This window comes from Emydura macquarii, unplaced genomic scaffold, assembly GCF_026122565.2.
Source record: "Emydura macquarii macquarii isolate MOO-44397 ecotype Brisbane River unplaced genomic scaffold, CSIRO-AGI_Emac_v2 contig_499, whole genome shotgun sequence".
Classification (NCBI taxonomy): Eukaryota; Metazoa; Chordata; order Testudines; family Chelidae; genus Emydura; species Emydura macquarii.
Window position 1 is genome coordinate 14,024,883 of NW_027130636.1, and position 18,967 is coordinate 14,043,849.

At 41.1% G+C, this 18,967-nt stretch overlaps 1 protein-coding gene across 3 annotated transcripts in view; it reads right to left on the reverse strand.

Moving 5' to 3' along the window:
* The window catches only part of EPHA4 (EPH receptor A4), a 115,173-nt gene extending 96,441 nt beyond the window's left edge, over positions 1 to 18,732 (reverse strand). For all 3 annotated transcript variants that reach the window (XM_067538962.1, XM_067538963.1, XM_067538964.1), the window contains exons 1-3: positions 18,466 to 18,732; positions 15,849 to 15,916; positions 10,659 to 11,322 (exon numbers count right to left, since the gene is read on the reverse strand). In XM_067538962.1, coding sequence (XP_067395063.1) covers positions 10,659 to 11,322; positions 15,849 to 15,916; positions 18,466 to 18,556 — 823 coding nt within the window. In that variant the 5' untranslated portion in view covers positions 18,557 to 18,732. The remainder of the gene's footprint in view (positions 1 to 10,658; positions 11,323 to 15,848; positions 15,917 to 18,465) is intronic.
* Positions 18,733 to 18,967: the final 235 nt, after the last annotated feature.

Consider the following 18,967-nt stretch of genomic DNA (forward strand, 5'->3'; position numbering starts at 1 on the left):
GCTTCAGGAAGCCCCAGGGAATAGGGGAGCAAAAAAGTGGCATGCAGTCATCTTTTTCTCCAACCTTTTGAGGCCCTGTGCCCAGTTCAAAAAGTTGGCCCAGAGTATTTACACTGCATAATCCTAACAAGAGGAAGAAATAATCCTTTAATAAACTACTCTTGCTCCCTCTGTACTGCCATGTTTAATAGCTGTTTTTTGCCCCTGGTCTCATTCTGAGCTGTATGGCAAGTGGTTGTAGATAAACAGGACCAGTGTTGTTCTCTCTCTCTGTGTAGATAAACAGAAGTCTGTCTTGGAGGGCAGGCTCCACATAGAAAGGCCGGCGGTTGCAGCTTGATAGAGTGCAAGGAGCAATTGGAAGGATGACTCATGGGCCATTCTACACAGTAGAAATTCTCCCTAGCTCCCAAATAGAGAGGGCCTAGGGATACAAGCTTGCAGGGAGCAGGAGGCAGTGAAGAAGGCTGGGGTGTGGAGAACAAGGCTGCTAGAGGAACGCCTCAGCAGAGGCAGGACTAAGAACCCAGCACCAAGTGTTGTGAACCAGCCTGGAAAGCTGGCTGGAAGTTCTTGTATCTCCTTGTGAACTTTGTTAATAAACCTGGAGGTGTTACTTGACATATGAAAGCCTCCATTGAAGTTACTGTGGAGCCCAAGAGGGGGAAACTGAGGCAACAGCTAGCCTGAAGTCAGACTGGGTAGGCGGCACTGTGGCAATCCGATATTAAATATCATGTCTTTTTAATATCCTGGGACCAACAGAGCTACAATGACACTGCAAACATTATATATTATCTCAAATCGTATTGTCATTAACTACAGAGCCCTTGATAAATGAGTAACTGGATTATATATCTAGGGATCAGCTCCTGATTTTAATGGTTTTATCTAACTTGGACACTTACAATCGAAAAAAGGAATGAGGCAATGCAAGAATGTAATTTTGAATGGGCAAAGCACATTATCCTAATTTGTGGGTATGAAGGCCATAGGGCAAACAGGAGGTTCACAGCTGGAGGGCAGGATGGCAAATACATAGGCCATGCAAAACAATTTCAGGTAGAAAAAAACATGAGACTGATGTGTTTTCCTGCTGTCACCAGTCAGCAACTCTGCAGCATTTAAAACTGGATTTAAATGTCATCCAAAGGTTGTGAGCATTGGAATGGCTGTGCTGAGAAGCCAGAGTGGTCCCTACCATTCAGGAAGACTAAGGTGTAATTTGGATCAATAAGAGGTTTTTATGCTTAGGAGAGGACAGGCAAAGCAATGATTTTCAACAAGCATCATTTACTAATTAGATTACCACAGCGTGTCAGGGAAGTGGTTTGCATGTAATGATGCCCCTGCTGGTAAGGAGGTATAATGTTTAGCACCTCACATCTTCAAAGCACTCCTGGGAGGGAGATGAACAGTTATACCATCTGTCAAGTAGGACTATTTCAGGCAGTGACCATCCAAAGGCTGCAAAAGTAGACAGAACTCAAGGCTCCCAAAAGACACACATTTATCAGTCACTCAAAGACAGAGGCAGTCAGGTTACAAGCAACTAAAAAATTGGGTTGCAGTTCTTAAAATAAAATAAAAAATAATCCTTTTCCCAGCATGTAAAAAATGAAACCAAAACTGGGTTCTGCAGTTTTTAAACTACTACTTCTCAATGTAAGCGTTCCTGCATTCTCTCGCTATAACTACCTAGAAGTTTGCTGTCTCTGAGCCCACCCCTTTTTTAATTTTTGTTTACTTGCCTCTTGAAAAGGGTTAAAGAAATCTTCTGCACGCACAGGCTAAGCATTACAAATGGAGTACTCCAACATCTAAGGAGGAGTTCAGTCAACTTGTGCCCCTGTATTGATCTCCTATTTCTCCCTACACTTTCCTTCTAATCCTCTCCATAATTATAGGAGCTGCTTGAGCTTTCCAAAGCTGTCAGTTTCTCTTGACTCCATTTTCAAATGGCCATCCTTGAAAGAGTCTGGGCACTGGATCAAGCTGTCTCAGCTTGATCACAGTATATTCATGTTGCCCATACTGCTATCGACAGTTCTCCTGAAACATACTGGCACAGCTGTCAAGAGGCTTCTTGTGCTGCTCCAATTCTCTGCTCGAGAGAGAGAGAGGGAGGGAAAAGGAAGGAAAGGGGAAAGTATTGATCCAATTCTTTTAACATGCTAATTTGCCTAGAGGCTGTTTCAATCATTGCCAGACTGGACACTTCAAAAGGAAACTGTTTTCAAAGTAGGGATGTCTTTTTCAACTACAGAAAACACTTAAAACTGAAAACAAATTAATTCAAGCACCAAGTTCACAGAAGCCCTGCTCGACACTTTTTTCATCTCTCCAGCCAGATATGTTTTATGTCTGGAAAGACAGACTTGTTAATTAACACTTTCACAATATGGCCTGGCAGGAAGCCTCTAAGTTTTAAAGAAAGATTGTTCCACACCCTTTAAGCAAGACAGTTTGAAACTAATACAGAATATTTTTAAATAGTGATTGTAACCTGTTGAAGAGTTTCTTTTTTTTTTTTTTTTTTTAATTTATTATTAAAAAACAAGCCTTCTGCTTTTCTCAGAATAAAAATTAATCTAGCTGTAATTAAACTGCTGTAATTCATTAACAGCATCAATGCTGATGAATGCTTGAACCTTTCTTAAAATGTTGATAATGGAGAAACAAAGCTAATTGTTCAATCCATTCATTCAGACTCTGATGAGAATGCACAGCAAACTTTAGGCAAAAAAACCCAAACAACCCATGTGTGACAGAGACATTAAAATATTTAGTTAAAATATTTAGGAAAGACACAGTGTTGTTACCTGATGCGTTTGTTATCAACATGCATTGTCCTCGATCAGTGGATAAATACAAATCAGGGAATGGATATGTTGATGAGATGTAATTAATTGACTTTGGAAGTTCTGAACTATGCTACATATACATAATGTTTACAAAAGAATTGAAAGCTATGAATGTTTTGCATCTGTTTCCAGGTCACATGTGTGCTTCTGGTAAAGATGAATCTGAGTCTGATCTGTGAAGTTAACAGGGGTTTCTCCATGTTCCAGGCATTTGGAGCTGGGGTTCCAGTGCTGGCCCGTTACAGAGACTGGATGTAACTAAGAAGTTTAGATCCAAATCTTAACTTTTCCGAAGTGGAAGGGGATTTAGATGTGGGACTCTGGTTCAGGCCCATCTCTTATTTATAAGAGAAGTTCTCCAGCCAAGACTGTATCTTAACTAAGCACCAGGTCTGTCCACATTTACCTTTCATCAGTATTGTGGGAGGAAGTCAGTATTCTGTTAACCTCTGAGTCCCTGGAACTTAGGGAGACAAAGAACCAATCTGGAGCCATGGGACAGCATAGCCAAATGACAGACGGCAGGGAGACAATTGTTAAAGCCACATTTGGTTCTGGAGTAGGCAGCTTCACTGGTATAAACTGTTATTCACAGAAACAAGGCATGAAGAGATAACACCATAAAATATGAACAAAATGGAACTTGTTTCCTTGCCACTAAATTGTTAGCTTTATGGGACTTCATGCTGAACGGTATGAAAAAAAAAATCCAATTTGCTCTGAAGCGCATTAGTCTGTCTAACATCCTAATTATTGTTTACATTGCCATTTGCCTTCTATTAAGAATTGAATAATTACCCGGCGCTTCATAGTTTAAAAATACAAGCAAACAGGATTATCTGGGTAATTAAGACACTGTACTGCAGCCTTGTATTGGGTATTCGCATATATAAGAGAAATGATCATTATCAACTAACTTGGTTCAAATGGTAATTTAAGATTTCAAGCAGATGGAAATTTGTAATATATTAGGAAACTGTTCCTAGGATCACCTTTGAGAAGCGTAGGTCTGTTTGAGGGAGGAAGGACAGCCTGATGGCTAAGACACTAGTCTAGGACCCCAGAGAATTGCATTCAATTCCAAGATCAGCCACAGACTTCCTGTGTGATATTGAGCAAGTTATCCAATCTCTCTGTGCTTCAATCCCCCATCTATTAAAATGGGGACAGCATTACTGCCTTCTCCTCCCCCATACTTTGCCTGTCTTGTCTATTTAGATTGTAAGGTTGTTGGGGTCTTGTGCTAGACATAGTAAAACAAGGCCCTGCTCTCAGTTGAGGCCTTTCGGTGCTCCCATAATGCAAATACTACTTTAAACCTATCCTGAGAGAGAGAACATGCTGAATTTTCTCATGGCACTAATGACTAACTCAGGAAACACATACCACGCACAGAGTGCCTCTTGGCATTATTTAACCCGAACCGTCCATTCCAGTTCTACTTTGAACAGCACCCTCTCACTTCCTTAGATATTGCACAGGGCAAAACCAAAGTTTCTGCATGTTTCTTTGTTGTTTTAAACAGCCCTGCTGCTGCTTAATTACACCACACGGGCTGACACTGTGCAATTTGCTGCCCTGTGAAATTATCTTCAAGTTAAACACTAATTGGACATCAAAAACCGTGTGTTTCTGTTTGAGGGGAAAAAACTGTCTTTTTCTGTTTATAGAAGGCAGCCTCTAATATGATCACAGTCCTAACTCCATACTGTTGATTTATAAAACACAAAATGAAAAACAGTGCTTTAAAAAAAAAATACAGTACATGCGTGCAGCATATGTTCTAACTTAAATCAATAAACCTTTCAACAAATCCGTCCCAAACAAGCCTGGGTTTGGGGAGCATTTAATGAGCCTCAGCTTTACTTCAGGCCAAAGGCAATTTTTAAGTAAAGTTAAAGGGAAAAAATGAAAAAGTGAAAGCTACTTAAACCAAAAAATATGGGTGCATGTGTAATTAGGAAGCTTACAGAGGGCAATACTTCTTTTCTGAGAGATTATTTTCTTTTGATAAATAAATGTAGCAGTCAATTTGTCCAAGTGTATCCGAGAACTAAAAGCTGACTTCTCTCCATCCTCCAAACCAATAATTCTGGGCCAAATTCATTTCTGTGGCAAGCCCAGTGAAGTCAAATGAATTATAAATCAGGTTTGAACTGGGAAAAACTTCAGTGCAGACACATAATCTTATGCTTATATTTTTGAGACGTTCCAGTTCCTGAAGTTGGGTCCCTTGGAGAGGATATAGCTACAGAAGTACTATTGTGATCACCCATAAACATGGTGAGTAAATCGCACCCAGCAACATGCATGCACGCACCGATAAAGCACTAAAAACAACACCTCGAGCGATCAATTTACAAACAAGCTGAGAGTTTCACCAGAGTGTAGCACTTTCCCACAGGTCAACTTGAAATGAGCAAGTGGCTCCAGCATTTAGTAGAGAACTGGAAAGGAGTGACAATAAGTCAGATCCAAAAGGAGAAGAGCTGGGGTACAATAAGAACACTGTGCAAATATTGCACTGTGTATCTCTTAAACAAAGAACTTAAATCAAAACAGAATTAATTTGCATGGAATCCAAATCTTCAGGGTCTGCATAAACAGAAAGGGATTTTGGCTGGAGTTTCCAAAGGAAGCTCTTATCTCCTTTGTGAAATGGGGAAATGGGTGTGCTACTTTGCATGAGGGTGTATACAAAATATGTAAATGAGGAATCTGCTGTATGCAAACGGCAAACTGGCCAGACAGCTGACATTCCCCATTCATAGTGAAAACTTTCCTAGTCTCCAATGGGAGTAAAGGGAAGGGAACCAACATGTTTGCTTCCCAGGGAGGTGAAACGGGCTCTGAATATTCATAAAATGTCCGTTTAGTCATGGGAATGTTAATTGTCTCTGATTCATGAAACTATATGATCTCGCCAGCTGCCCAAAAGCATATTAAAAGGATGTAACATTATGGGATAAAATGAGAAGATATTTATACCACAAGTTAGGGAGATGGGGGGGAAGCAGAGTCTCAAAAGAGACAAGTTGTATAGCTGAGCTTTTCCTTAATCATTTCTTCTCACAAACACAATAAAATCCAAGATCACTGGACCATGTTATTAGACACAGATAAAATAATCCTTCGACAGCCAAGAGCTATATATCTAGGTCTCATCACATGTAACACAAGCTAGATTGTGAAGATTTTTATCAATAGAATTTTGTCCTTGTATCTTACAAAAACAACCAAAGGCTGATACACAGTCTTGTAATAAATTAATAAAAGGATCTTTTAAAAAATTGGCTTTGATGAACATAGTTTGTTGACCTTCCTTCTTACTAATAACATCCCATGTAATGACCAGATCCTTCTGTCACATAAATGGATAGCAGTTTTGTCACTGAGTTTTCCAATGGAAGCAGACCCACAGACATGTGCCAAGGAATATTTTAAAGAAACTTTTTAGATTTACATCTAAGGGGGGGGGGGGGGGGGATTTTTTAAGTCTGCAAAATATTTAAGTGGATATTTTGCACCACACTGTGAGCTACCCTCATTGGATGTGGTGGGCTCTGCTAAAGGAGGATATATCCAGATCACTTGTTTTACAGAGATAAGTCTTCACATTAATTTGGTTCAGGCAGACTGTCTCACTACAGCTCCCCTCTCCCCTACCCAGCAGCTTCTCTTCCAGTTTTTATTTTTCTGTTGCCAAAAAATAATCAGTTTGCAAATCTTAAATGCTGAACTCAACTCTCCCTTCTCTTGGTAAGCTCCATGATTGCTCTTTGTGCAGATGAAATGAGCACTAGGTTATTCTGGCAAAAATTTGGCCATGACCAAAACAATGTATTCTTACAGGAAAAGAACAATAATTAAACTCTGATCCTCTGGTATAAAATGAATTGATTCTCTCAATGACCACAGCCATTCTTCAAAACCACAGAGATAAAAGCAATCATATTATTCAAGCGATAAGGTTGCTGTTATCAAAGGTAGGAGGAAAATTCCAAAAATGGCAAGGATATGAAAAGACAACACTCTAAGGCACATTTTAACTGATGCTGGATTATTCAGGACTCACAACAGCAAACGTATATGATGACAAATCACTTAGCTCTCATTACCTTTATACAAATCATAGTAAAACTCTTGATTGTCTTATACAAAATGGCAGGTCTAAATTGAGATTTGTAATTCCAAAGCACCAGGACCCTCCCAGATGGTTACAATCTATTACTTCTATAATCTGTATTTTTTTCCTTTTTCTCCTCCCCCCAAATATATAGAGCACCATTTTATTGTGATAAGAAAGTTATATAACTAAATCTGAACCACACTATACTAATTTATAACAAAACAAAAAACACATTCAATCAACATTAAAAACCACCACCACCGTGGCTTGACTTTCCCCCAAAGTAGTAATTACCTTAGCCTTGAGATAGGTCATGAGATAAAGTAATTTTATATTTCATTAACAATACTCTCCATGCCTTTTTTCTTTCCAAAGACCTTGCCCATTACAGAATAAGTTGGGGAGGGAACAAAAGAAAAACAATAGTAAATTTATCTTCTTTCTACAGGATGTTAAAGTGTCAACTTCTACCGTAAGTGGAAAATGACTGCTCAGCTAACCAACTTTGTTTGTGTGTAGCAGCATCAACTATTCCAGTGTTCCATATCTGGGAATCTTCTTGAGCCGAATAAGGTTTAAGATGTTATTTTTCCCCTTCCTTAATTTTTTGACAGATGACGGGGTCTCAGCAGAACAATTATCCACATGAGAGCTTGTCAAAAAATTCTCTGACAAAAGAGGGGCAATTTTTTTGCATTACTTGTCACACACACAAAAACAAAAAAAACAAAAAACAAAAACCAAAAAACAAAAAAAAAAAAAAAAAAAACAGGATTTTTTTTTGTACCTGTTCTAATTTTCAACACAAACTATTCAACAGGTTCAAAATGCTGTTAACTGTAGACATGCCTTCTCCTTGAAAGAAGAGTTGCTTAACATTATGTGGTTGTCTTGCACCAAAGACTGAACAAAATCAGCTCAGAAAATGTTATTCAAGATCAGTAGCTGGAATGAACTTGCAGCTGCTTTTGGGACAATCCAACCGTCACCTTATAAACTCTGACATGTCTCCTCCTGCTAGGCCTCCATTAGCATATACTGCTGGTGGTGAGAATGGCAAGAGGAAGTGTAGTTTTGTCTCCAAGGCTTCTGAAGTGTCCAGCAGATGACCAACGTTAGATCTCACAACAACAGGGGCACCCCCATGACTCTCCACCCACCCTGCCTATTTTTGCCCACCAAGCCTTTGTCAAACTTTTAAGATCTTAATCAATCAACTCTGACCTCGGGATCACAGGAGGAAGATGGATGAGGAAATGAGTGACCTCTGACCTACTCTTGTATTTGTCCCGACACAGTCAACCCATTGAAAAACAATTGGGGTGGAACCTGCTCACAAGGTTCCAGTCTTAGGCTGGTGTCCTTTTATAGTCTTTTGCAGACTTAAGATCTTTCTTCCCCCCTCACCTTCCCCTCAAAATGCATGGGAAGCGTTCCCCCCACCCCACCACCACCATCCTAGAAAACCTGCGAGTGCAGCAAATTTGCTGAACTGTAAAGTTAGCTGGATTATGGAAATGGCAAACAGAAAAATTTCTCCAGCAACGTCAAAAGCCTAGTTGGCCTTAACCTCAGTAGAAACCCACAGAGAGTGAATTGTGAATTTTATTATAAACTTCATGAATCAGAGGCGTTTCCTGGTAAACTACTCCGACTTTGGGAATGGCAATGCTAAAAAGGAAACCACAAATAACCACTGATTAAATGGTTTTAACTATTTAAAAATTACTTGATGGCTTGCATCCTCTGAAAAGAACTTCAGACTAGCTTTAAACAAGAGTTCCTTTTCTCCTTTTTATACATGACCCTATCCAATTTCTCTTTAATTAAGGAAATGGAAAATTAGGTTTTGTGGGTCCAACTTTCCTGGGTGCAGGGGAGAGTTTATAGGGAATCTGCTGGAGACATTTATTCCCAATATCTATTCCAAACTGTCCCACCATCTGAACTGCCCACCAGTAAAACCTCTCAAGTGCCTTCCCTGGAACACAGCATTTGTCATGCAATTAGCCCATCATGTCTGAGCCAACAGCTAAGAAAAAGTGTGTGATTTGAATCAATCAGTGTGATCCAATACTGACCCAATAGCCCTTGAAGGGAACTGCAGGATAGTCTCCATGCAATAAACCAAGATCCCTTTTTCATTTACCTCCTCCTCCCACAAATTGGGTTGTAAAAATGTCAAGGAGTCTTGCCTACAAGTTATTGGGCCATTTCACCATAATAAAATCTCTCCAGCCACTGATGCTCTCCTAGACAGTCCCCAAAGCAGCCACATTTTGTACCTTTACTGACATGCAAACCTTTCCTAGCTTCTGTCTCACAGCATTCAATAAGACAGAGTAATTTACTGTAAAGAGGGTGCCCTGCCATTGTGCTGTTAATTTTTCAGTTCTCACTCCAGTCCATTGTAATTTTATGGCCAATAAGTTTTTCTCCAAATGAAAATGCTAGAACCTAGATAGAAGTTTGTGCTTAGCATTGCTTCCCTGCCAACTGTTAATTCCAATGCATAACAATGAACTTCATGTTGGCTGTAAATTATCATTTAAAAGAATTGCAGCAGGGCATTTAAGAAAAAATGAGCTTTTCTTACACTGCTTTTCTTACACTGCTCTTTTCTTACACTGGTCTAGCAGAAAAGTAGTCAGTTGTTTGTATTACCTCATTCTCAATTTCTTAGTCACAAGAAGATATTAGGCATTTTTCCTAGGATAATTTTAAGTAGCAAAACAGAAGAGAGTGTCTATTATGATCAAAACCACCTATCCGAGCATCTCAAGGAATAATATGAGGCCCAATCCTGCAAGGTGCTGAGCATCCTCAATTCAGCACCTTGCAGGATTGGACTCATTGATCTGCGCAAGAAGCTCATAAAAGGCTGATCTTTATTTACGCTCCCAAGTAAAGGTTTAAAAGATCAGGCCCAAGATTTCTAATAGCTTACTTATAAAATAATAGTAAAATTTTAGGGGGAAGTGTAAATCTCTTTGGAGATAATCTGTCTTTTATATGAACTTTAATCCCAAATTCTGCAGCGCATAGAAGGTGGGGGGGGAGGCTTTTAGCATTTCTAAGAGTATCCTAGCACCTCCATTGTAATGACAACAATAGCAGACTTTCTGAGAAATGAAAATATTTAACAAAGGCAGCAGTATCAAATATCAAAGGGTTATTTAATACAAAAATTTGTAACAAGTGAAACACCAAAGATTTACACTTCTGGGGGAGTTAAAATCATGAAAATAAAATCCAAGTTTCTCTGATTCTTTTCCCATTTTAATACCGAAGTTCTCTACTGCATCCTGAAGGTCTTTCTTAGAATTTTCTCTGCTTAAAAAAAGTTTGCTTGTGAAAGAGAGATCCTGTCTCTTTAAATGATGGTGGCTTGGATGCATTACTTTTGCATCCAATTTCGGTGGCTAACTGCCTGTTAGCAAATGTGATTTGCCTTCTGTCGATTGTAATGGCATCATTTGTTTTGTCAGTATTACACACTTCTTAGTCTTGTCACCAGGAGCTACTGGACTCTCTCATTAGAGTCCGTCCTGTCCTACTGCATCCCACAGGGGCTGCTAATTACTGGCTTTACTCCATTTATTTTCATCTCTGATTCAATTACCCACACTAAGCCCTAATGAAAAGTACAATACGATTGGTCCTACCTTGGCATTCTCCATTGCGCTCTTCATAGCCAGCGTTGCACAGACAGTTGCCAATTGGTACCAGCCATTCACCATCTGCCCCACAGTACATTTTTGGCACATCCTTCTCTTCTGAGTTGTTCACACAGGAGCCACGAACTTCCACTAGAGAGGACGTATCAGCCCCGGTGATGGTGTCTGGAAACTGAGCCAGGTTGCGGACCGTCAATGGGCACTTCTTATAGAAAACACGAACAGACACCAGAGCAATGCACGCGCCTACATCCTGAAATGCCAAGTAAAACCCCTTCTTGCTCAACGGTCCCACATCACGTATCTCCGTGTTCAGCTTCATGATCCTGTCACCAATGTCCACCTGAGTGAAGCTCTCATCAGCAGCAATGGTGTCAATCTTGGCAAATTGGCTCTCTCGAATATAACGCTCTTTATCATTGTTTGATTCATAGTAGTAAAGGTTGAAAGTCTCTTTGCAAGTTCCCATGACACCTGGCAGGCTGTTGCAGTCTCTTAGTGTGAATTTAATTTCAATATACACCCTCTGAGCCCCCTCACGGGGAATCCAGTCAGTTCGTAACCAATTGTTCTGACTGGGCTCCATCACATTGCAAACTTGATAGGTGCGGATCGGAGTGTTTTTCTCATCCATAATGCTTACTTCCTCCCACTGTGAAGAACCAAAGAGAAAAATACATTAGTGTTAACAAAGGTACATCAGATCTTCACTACAGAATTAATCCTTTTTCACTTCCACCAGTAGCATGCAGCTTTCATTTGTTCTCAGTTACAGAAAAAAGTAATATATGTTACACCGAGTACCTAAAAAAGCAGTGTGTTATGGGGAAAGCAAGTTCAAAATTAGGTTGGCAAAATACCTCAGGGAACAAATATTTAAAAACAAGCAAACAAACCAAACATCATACTGACCAAGGCCACCAAGCCCTTATATTACAGCAGTACCTAGAGGCCCTCATCCAGATCTGGCCCCTTTTGCTAAGAACTGCAGAAAACACATACTTAAAGATGGCCCTTGCACTGGAGAGTGCACAATTTTAAACAGAAAAGACACACAAAGTATTAAATTATCTCCATTTTACAGATGTGGAACTGAGGCACAGAGAGAGTAAGTGAGCTGCCTAAAGTCACACAGAAGGTCTGTGGCACGAGCTGAAACTGAATCCAGATTTCCAACGTCCCTGTACAGTGTCCTCATAAGGAAGGATGATTTTGCGGTCATTTCTCAAGCTTTCAACAATCAGGTGCAACCAGATTTCCCCATTAAACCATCTTCAATTTGGAGTGGCAACAGTACAAATTTAGTTACAAATGGATCTCTATTACAAGTGTTGCTTCCTTTGAGACCTGGGGTGAAATTCTGGCCCCAGTGAAGTCAATAAGACTTTTGCCATTGACTTCAATAGGGGCAGGATTTCACCCTTGGATTGTTAAAGACAAGGAGGGAGGAGCACGAAAAAGGATAGTCAGTTAATTAGCATCCCTGACAGAACTTTGCTGTCCAATACCAAAAATAAAAACACTTTTATTTACCCCCTTGACCATCCTGGAGAGTTAGAAACTTCAGGCAGTTTAAATTTACAGTCTAATAAACCCTGATATGTTATAATGCAGTAGCATGCTTTAAACTTGCATTGCCCAAACCTGATGTAGGGATTTCCCTCTCCTGAAAGGAAGAGAAAGTAGGGGGAATAAAAAGCAATATAGATTGAATTTGCTCAGATGCAATAGCTAACTAACTATATTGGAGTCAGGGACGTTATATAAAGGATGAATGTGGCTCCCATGTGTGTGAACCAATGTTTCAGCAAAAGTGTGATGAACATATCATAAAAGAAAGAAAACGGTGAATAACAGCTTTGAAAAAATGTTAGTGATTATGATAATTACGTAATGCAAAGAAAGCACCACAGTGGCCTTCTTTTGTCTTTTTTTTTCCCCCTCCAGAAAAAGAATCATGGTTCTGCTGAATTAGGAGGAGGAAAAAAATCCTTTTTAAACATTTGTATTAGATAATAGCTACACTTTGGCTGGGATTCCAGGCTGTACAATGAAGCACGTGAAAATTACGCTTGGAAAATTGTTATAATGCATGAAACTTTCCAGGGGCTTCCTAGAAATGCTTTTGAAAACTGCTAAACGTTCTGCTTTGATAAACAGCAATATTCTTAACACTGTGGGCCTCAGCATATAATATCTTCCATTCTTTTTATAAGAATTTTTCTTTTGCAAATGCTCTTTAATTTAAAAGCCTCCAGTGTAGCGGAGTTACAAGTAGAAAAGAGGGGTAGTATTTTAGCTTCTGCCTAGAGATACTTGTGAACTAAAAAGGAGGGAAGGGGGGGGGGGGGTAAAAAAAAATTGATTCTCAGAATTCCATGTTGCAGAAACGGGGAAAAACTGGAAAGTCATCTATCAACGTAAAATGTAACAGGGAGTTAGTAACCAGATAGAATTCTTTAATTTGCAGCTGCCATGAAACTAGTTTTGTGTTACAGTACTGTCCTTACAATTCTTCATTTTCCATTCTCCTTATCTTTGGATGGTCTGACTACCTCCTGGGAATATGAGGGGTTTGTGGGGAGGAAAATAAGAGTTGTCAAAAGGATTTCCTTTAGCATGTTCTCATAATAGATGATGTAGTTATAGGATTTGATCTGAAGCCCACTGAAGTCAATGGAAAGACTACAACCAAATTCAGGGGCTTTGGATCAGGCCCTTGGTGCAAAATACCAGACTTTTTTTCTCTCTCTCTTTTTTTTTTTTAAATCCATTTCTTATTTAATTTAAAAAAAATCTGCCAGCAGTTGAAAACAAGTCATAAATTTTCTAACCACTAGAGATTATATGCAACTCTAAATGTGTGATCAAAGAGCTATCTTTTTGCTTTCCAGCTAAAATTAACTTTTATAATCCAACTCTTCCTATGGTTTAAGGAGGCACAGAAAAGCATTCCAGGCACAGAACCTCCCTTTCAACTGTGAAATTTAAGAGTTAATTCATTAATTAATATTTATAATGCAATACTTTAATTCCTTCAAGGTTACTATGTATTTGGTAATGGTTAGTTCTATTCACAGCTCAATGCCTTATTTTTACCTCCAACTCCTCATGTTAACACATAAAACATTTAACATCTAAAAAACTGTCTGTTGCAGATCTATAAAACAGCTTTTTTGATACATACAATAAGTTACACACAGTGAAAAAGAAAAACTGGCCGGCAATGATAAAATTTCAGGGGTTCTTTTTGTAAAGGAAAAAAAGAAAGATGAGTGTTCTTTTCTGCTGCTTAGAAATAAATCTGCAGCATATGATGTTATAATAAATGCTTTCCAAGCACTCTATTGCAGAGACAGACTATGTACTCTTAAATTTTTCACTACCAGATTAAAAATAGAACACACGTACGTCAGTTTAGTGAAACCAGTCACGTCCACAATAAAACAGTACCCATTTCCTTCTCAAACTTGAGAGGAGTCTTCAAAGACGAGGAGGAGAGGGGGAAAGCGAGTAAGTATTAATAATATACAGAGCTCCTTTGGTCATCAATTCTGCTACTGACTTATTAAAAGACTCTAATATATTTAAATCTACAGTGTAGGTACCCCTTGGTGAAGCATAAGAAAGGCTGTGTCTGAATCATTGACCTTTCCAGGGTATAGAATTAACAAGGAAGCCTGACTCTCACTGAGATAAAGCTGTACCTTTCCCTACTGTCAAAAGATGAGGGCAATTGCCTGCAATCAGCAGTGAATGTGTGCTGTCTACACCGCCAGAGGCCTGCCAATCACTCCTCCTCTCTTCAAAAAATGGTCTCAGGGACTGCGCAATGTTCTACAGTCAAGTTCAGGCAGAACAACAATAGGGGGCAAAACAATCCTCCATTTTCCCATGTTATGGTTAATTCAAAGCTTATGCATAATGCAGCATTAAAATAAATAGCCTCAAATTCCTTCTATTTGCTACTGTTTCCTTTCCTTCTTCTTTCTTAGCTGGGGCAAGGGAGGGGAGGCGTGAATGTTAGTCTACAGTATGTTTCATAAAGCACTGGAAGAATCTACTTACACAACAACTTATCTTGAAGCCTTTTTGTTTTCAGTCATTTTGACTTAGTGATAGAGTGCTTATATTTAACTAGGCTTATTTGTTTAATTTTAAAAAGGATCAGCATGTATTTTAATTTGATGGGAGTAGGGTGTACATTGCTCACATTTTTTTAAATTGTTCACTTTTACAATTTCCTATAGTGAAAAAGATTCTGATTGCTTTTTAACACATTTTTCCCCCATTCTCAAATAGTCCAATACTGCAAGGTCCAAAATGCCTTCATCTCCCACTATCGTCAGGGGCTGGGGATATGCGGGTTCCCAGCAGCCCCTCACACAAAGTGCTCTGCAGTTTGCAGGACTGTGCTTATTGCAGGTAGCAGTGAGCTTGTGCCTACAAATATTTAGCTAAATTAGCAGTGAAGGTTTTGCATACAATGGACTAAGCTGAAATCTCCCTAACTCCAGCCCCAAAACGTGTGACCTTCCTACTTTCATGATTAGCAATGTACTAACACATTGTGTTTGCTACTACTCTTTTTATAGGGTCCTCAAAAGAAATTCATATGATTTGCACAGTGTACAAAAGAAACACCCCAATCTCAGATTCTTAGGGTTATCAGTATAGGGACCAAAACATGTAATGTTGTTTTCACTTTAAAATAAATCTATTTAACTACTGTCTTTTCACACCATCAGAAATGTCTTGTATCTTGTCTATTGATTCCCTCTCTCCCACACCACACACCCAATTTAGAAACAGAACAGCAATTGCTCTGAACAGAGACTGTCCATGGATATAACAATTACAGGGGTGGATTCCAGTTTGGTCGCCAGATCACATTTCTTGTTGGTATTTCAGTTTTAAATAGGCATCTAAATCCATGCTTTGACCAATCTCCTAATTTTGAAACGCTTTTTCTGCCCTTTTGGTTTCCAGTCCTTCCCTGATAGAACTATCCAAAGGGAGTATAGGGTTTCTCCAACAAAGTGTAATTCACTTCATAGACCATGGAAGAAATCTGACCTCCTTACCACCATCAACAATAATCGAGCCATTAGGACTCTCCAGAAACTTACTAATCACTCTCTTTTTACCTTTTTGATCAGATAGCAATTCAGAACTTACCCCTCCTTCCAAAGGACTTGCTATCCACCCAAGTTCCCCCTGAACTGATCTGGAATCCAACAGGGTAACTGCAGAAAGGCAGGAAAAAAAAATAGATTAATTTCCAGTTGCCAAAGGTCAATATTACAGACAGTATTTATCCAAGCATTTCCATATGTGCACAGCGTGATCCCATCCAACTTAGATCTAAACGAAAACTTGTTTCAGTTATGTCAATATCTTTATAGACTTGATCTTCTCGCAGTTTTAAACCTGAAGCATTTTTAAAAGTGTGTTTAACTTCTTTAACTGTTAAAATTTGTTCCAAGGATGATGATCTAACATTGTTGGTACCCAAACATGTCCGTTAGAAGGAATAATTCTCAATTAAAAACAAAGACAATCAGAAATGATAGAAGATATACTGCAAATGATGAGCTCCCAAATACTAATTTATGTAAACCTCATATTTTATATTAGCAGCGTGACTATATAATAGGTAAGAGGGGGAAAATACGGTTTGTTAAGATTTAGGATGATCACATAATTCCTGACTCTTGAGTACGGCTAAGCCACAAGTGACTTTGTAAGAGATTCCACACAAATAAAAATAAACACCTTATTTATTCTGTTTCTGTTCCAGTTTGATATTTACATCACTTATACATAGGTCAATATTTTTAGGAGGGTGCAATAAATTGTTTAGACATTCAGCACGTTTGTGACATCACAAAGTGTCAGATAACATATTGGATGTTTTTCTACACTTGCAGGAAAATGGGTTTGCCCCTTTTTAAAAAAAAAAAAAAAAAAAAGTTTTTAGTTCACCATCTGTATTTATAGATTGCTAGATGAATACACTCACACTTTAGTTCTATGAGTAACAAAGAACAGTGCACCCAGGATTGTAAGTGTGCTGTAGCCTAATCTTACCTCCCCTTGCACTACCCTATGTTCCCATCAAAAGTAGTATGATTTTGGTATGTGCAATGAATACAAGATTATTCCCCAAATGTAGAGTTAACTAGAGACACTGAAACAGACCCGTTGAAATTCCAGCTACTTGGTCTTTTCACCACAGTGATCGTGCAAAACTACAGATTCTAAAGACATTGTAAATTAAGGCCCCTCTGTAACTATCAAGTGGCAAACCCCATTTGAAAGAAAGGGCTCAATTATTAATTTGGCTGTTTATGGCCATCAAAGATGAATGTGAAATCTTTTGAGTATTTATATGTAGTTTTGATGGGAAATCATGCTCTCCAATCCTCCCATTTTTCCTTCCAGACAGATGTTGTAGATTTAAGATACCAGTAGTCCTTGAACTATTTTAAAATGTAGCTATCCCCTTCTCAAACTCCCCCTCATTCTTCTTTTTGCCTCTGGAGAAAAACATACTACATCCATTTGGATTAATGTAAAGTGGATTAGGGATACAAAGGGAACAATGCAACCTAATTTACCCCCCCCCCCAAAAAAAAAAAAGAAAGAAAGAAAAGAAAAAGGGAGGTGAGGGAAAAGGGGGGAGAAAAGGAAACGTGAGGAGAATCAAAAGAGGAAACGAAATGAAGGATGGGGGGGGGGGGAGAGAGAAGGCGAGAGTAATCTGCAGCAGCCAGCGGCTTTTTATCTGCAACTCCTTCCATTCTCCTCCCAAGTTTAAACTCCGGGAGCCTGGTTTGTGTCACATATAGACCCTCTTTTCAGGCCTTTACATTTTTCAGAAAGACAGGATGGGTCAGGGGGAATGTAAGGTGGACAATGAAATCCCCAGCGAACTAACAGGAGGCTTGGTCCCTCAGTCCCTTACTCTGGGTGCCGGTGGCAGCCGAGCTGGGATGGGGGAGCTTTCAGTAGGGACCGGCTGGGAGAGGAGAGATGCAGGGAAGAAGCAGCAGCAGCACCTCCCTCCAGCCAGATGTGCCTAGGTCTAGTGCAGGGAGCGCATGGGTGGGTACATGCCATTATGCAACATTCTTGCAGCTTCGCCTCCTGCTGGCGCCCCTGCCATCCCCGGCGCCCCCAGGGGCAGGGAGTACCCCCACCACGTTTCTCTCTCTGATCAGCACCAATAAGAAATTGCCCCAGCTCGGCAGCGATCCCACCGCCCCAGGAAGGGGGAGAACGAGCGAAGAGCCGGAAAACTGCTGCGCCGCGCATTTTCCTGCCACTCATCGATTTTCAGCTGTGATTTGCGATCTCAGCCGCGCGGACCCAGCGGGTGCGGGCCCGGTCCCTGGCACCGGGTGTGGGCGCGCAGCGCACCCAGAGGGCAGCGCCGGGAACCCGTCCACAGGCGCACTGCTCCACAGCTCCGATGTCAAGTCTGCGGCAGCCCGGCACGGGCAGGGGGGTGCCCCGCAGCGCAGCAGCCCCGCGGTGACCAGGCTAAAACTTTACTCTCCAGGAGCTGGCACAAAAGTCTCCGGCGGCGGCGCCTGATCCTGGCTGGGAGCCCGGGTCCCGTCCGCAGCCAGCACAACCCCGGCAGCTCCACTCCGGAGAGGTGACCCTGCACCCGCTAACCCACTGTCCCCAGCCCGGAGAGCCCCTCGCTGCAGAGTCGCGCAAAGCCGCAGCCTGCCCGGGGCGCCCCGATCCCCAGCCCCCCGAGAGCGGCTGCTCCCTGCCCGCCTACCTTCGTTGGCCGGATAGACCCGGGAGCCGGTGACAGCGGCGCAGAGCTCCCACAGGAGCGGGAAGAGGGTGAGCGAGACCATCCCAGCCATGGCCAGCGCCGCTCCAGCCGCCTCTCTCCCAGTGGAATAAATGCTTCAATGGGGAGGGCAGCGAGCTGTAGACATTGCCAAGGGGGCGGGGCGGGAGGCTGACGTCTGCCCGTCCATCAGCCCCAGTCGCCAGCCGGAGTAGCTCTCTCGTCGCAGATCAAGCCCCGCCCCCTCACCTGGCCCCGCCTCCATACTTGGCTCCGCCCCCAGCTGGGCTCGGGTCCGCCCGGCCTGGGGCTGGTGCGGTGTCGGGGGACTCGGGGCCACCTACCCTCCAGGCAGCCCAGTCAGGCAGAGCCTTGAGTCGGGAGAGAGACGCGCCGTTTCCAGTTTGGCAAATGGGGAGGTGGTTGCGCTGCTGCTGCTGCTGCAGCTGAGCCCCTGCCCCGCCTGAGCGCTAACCAGAGATCG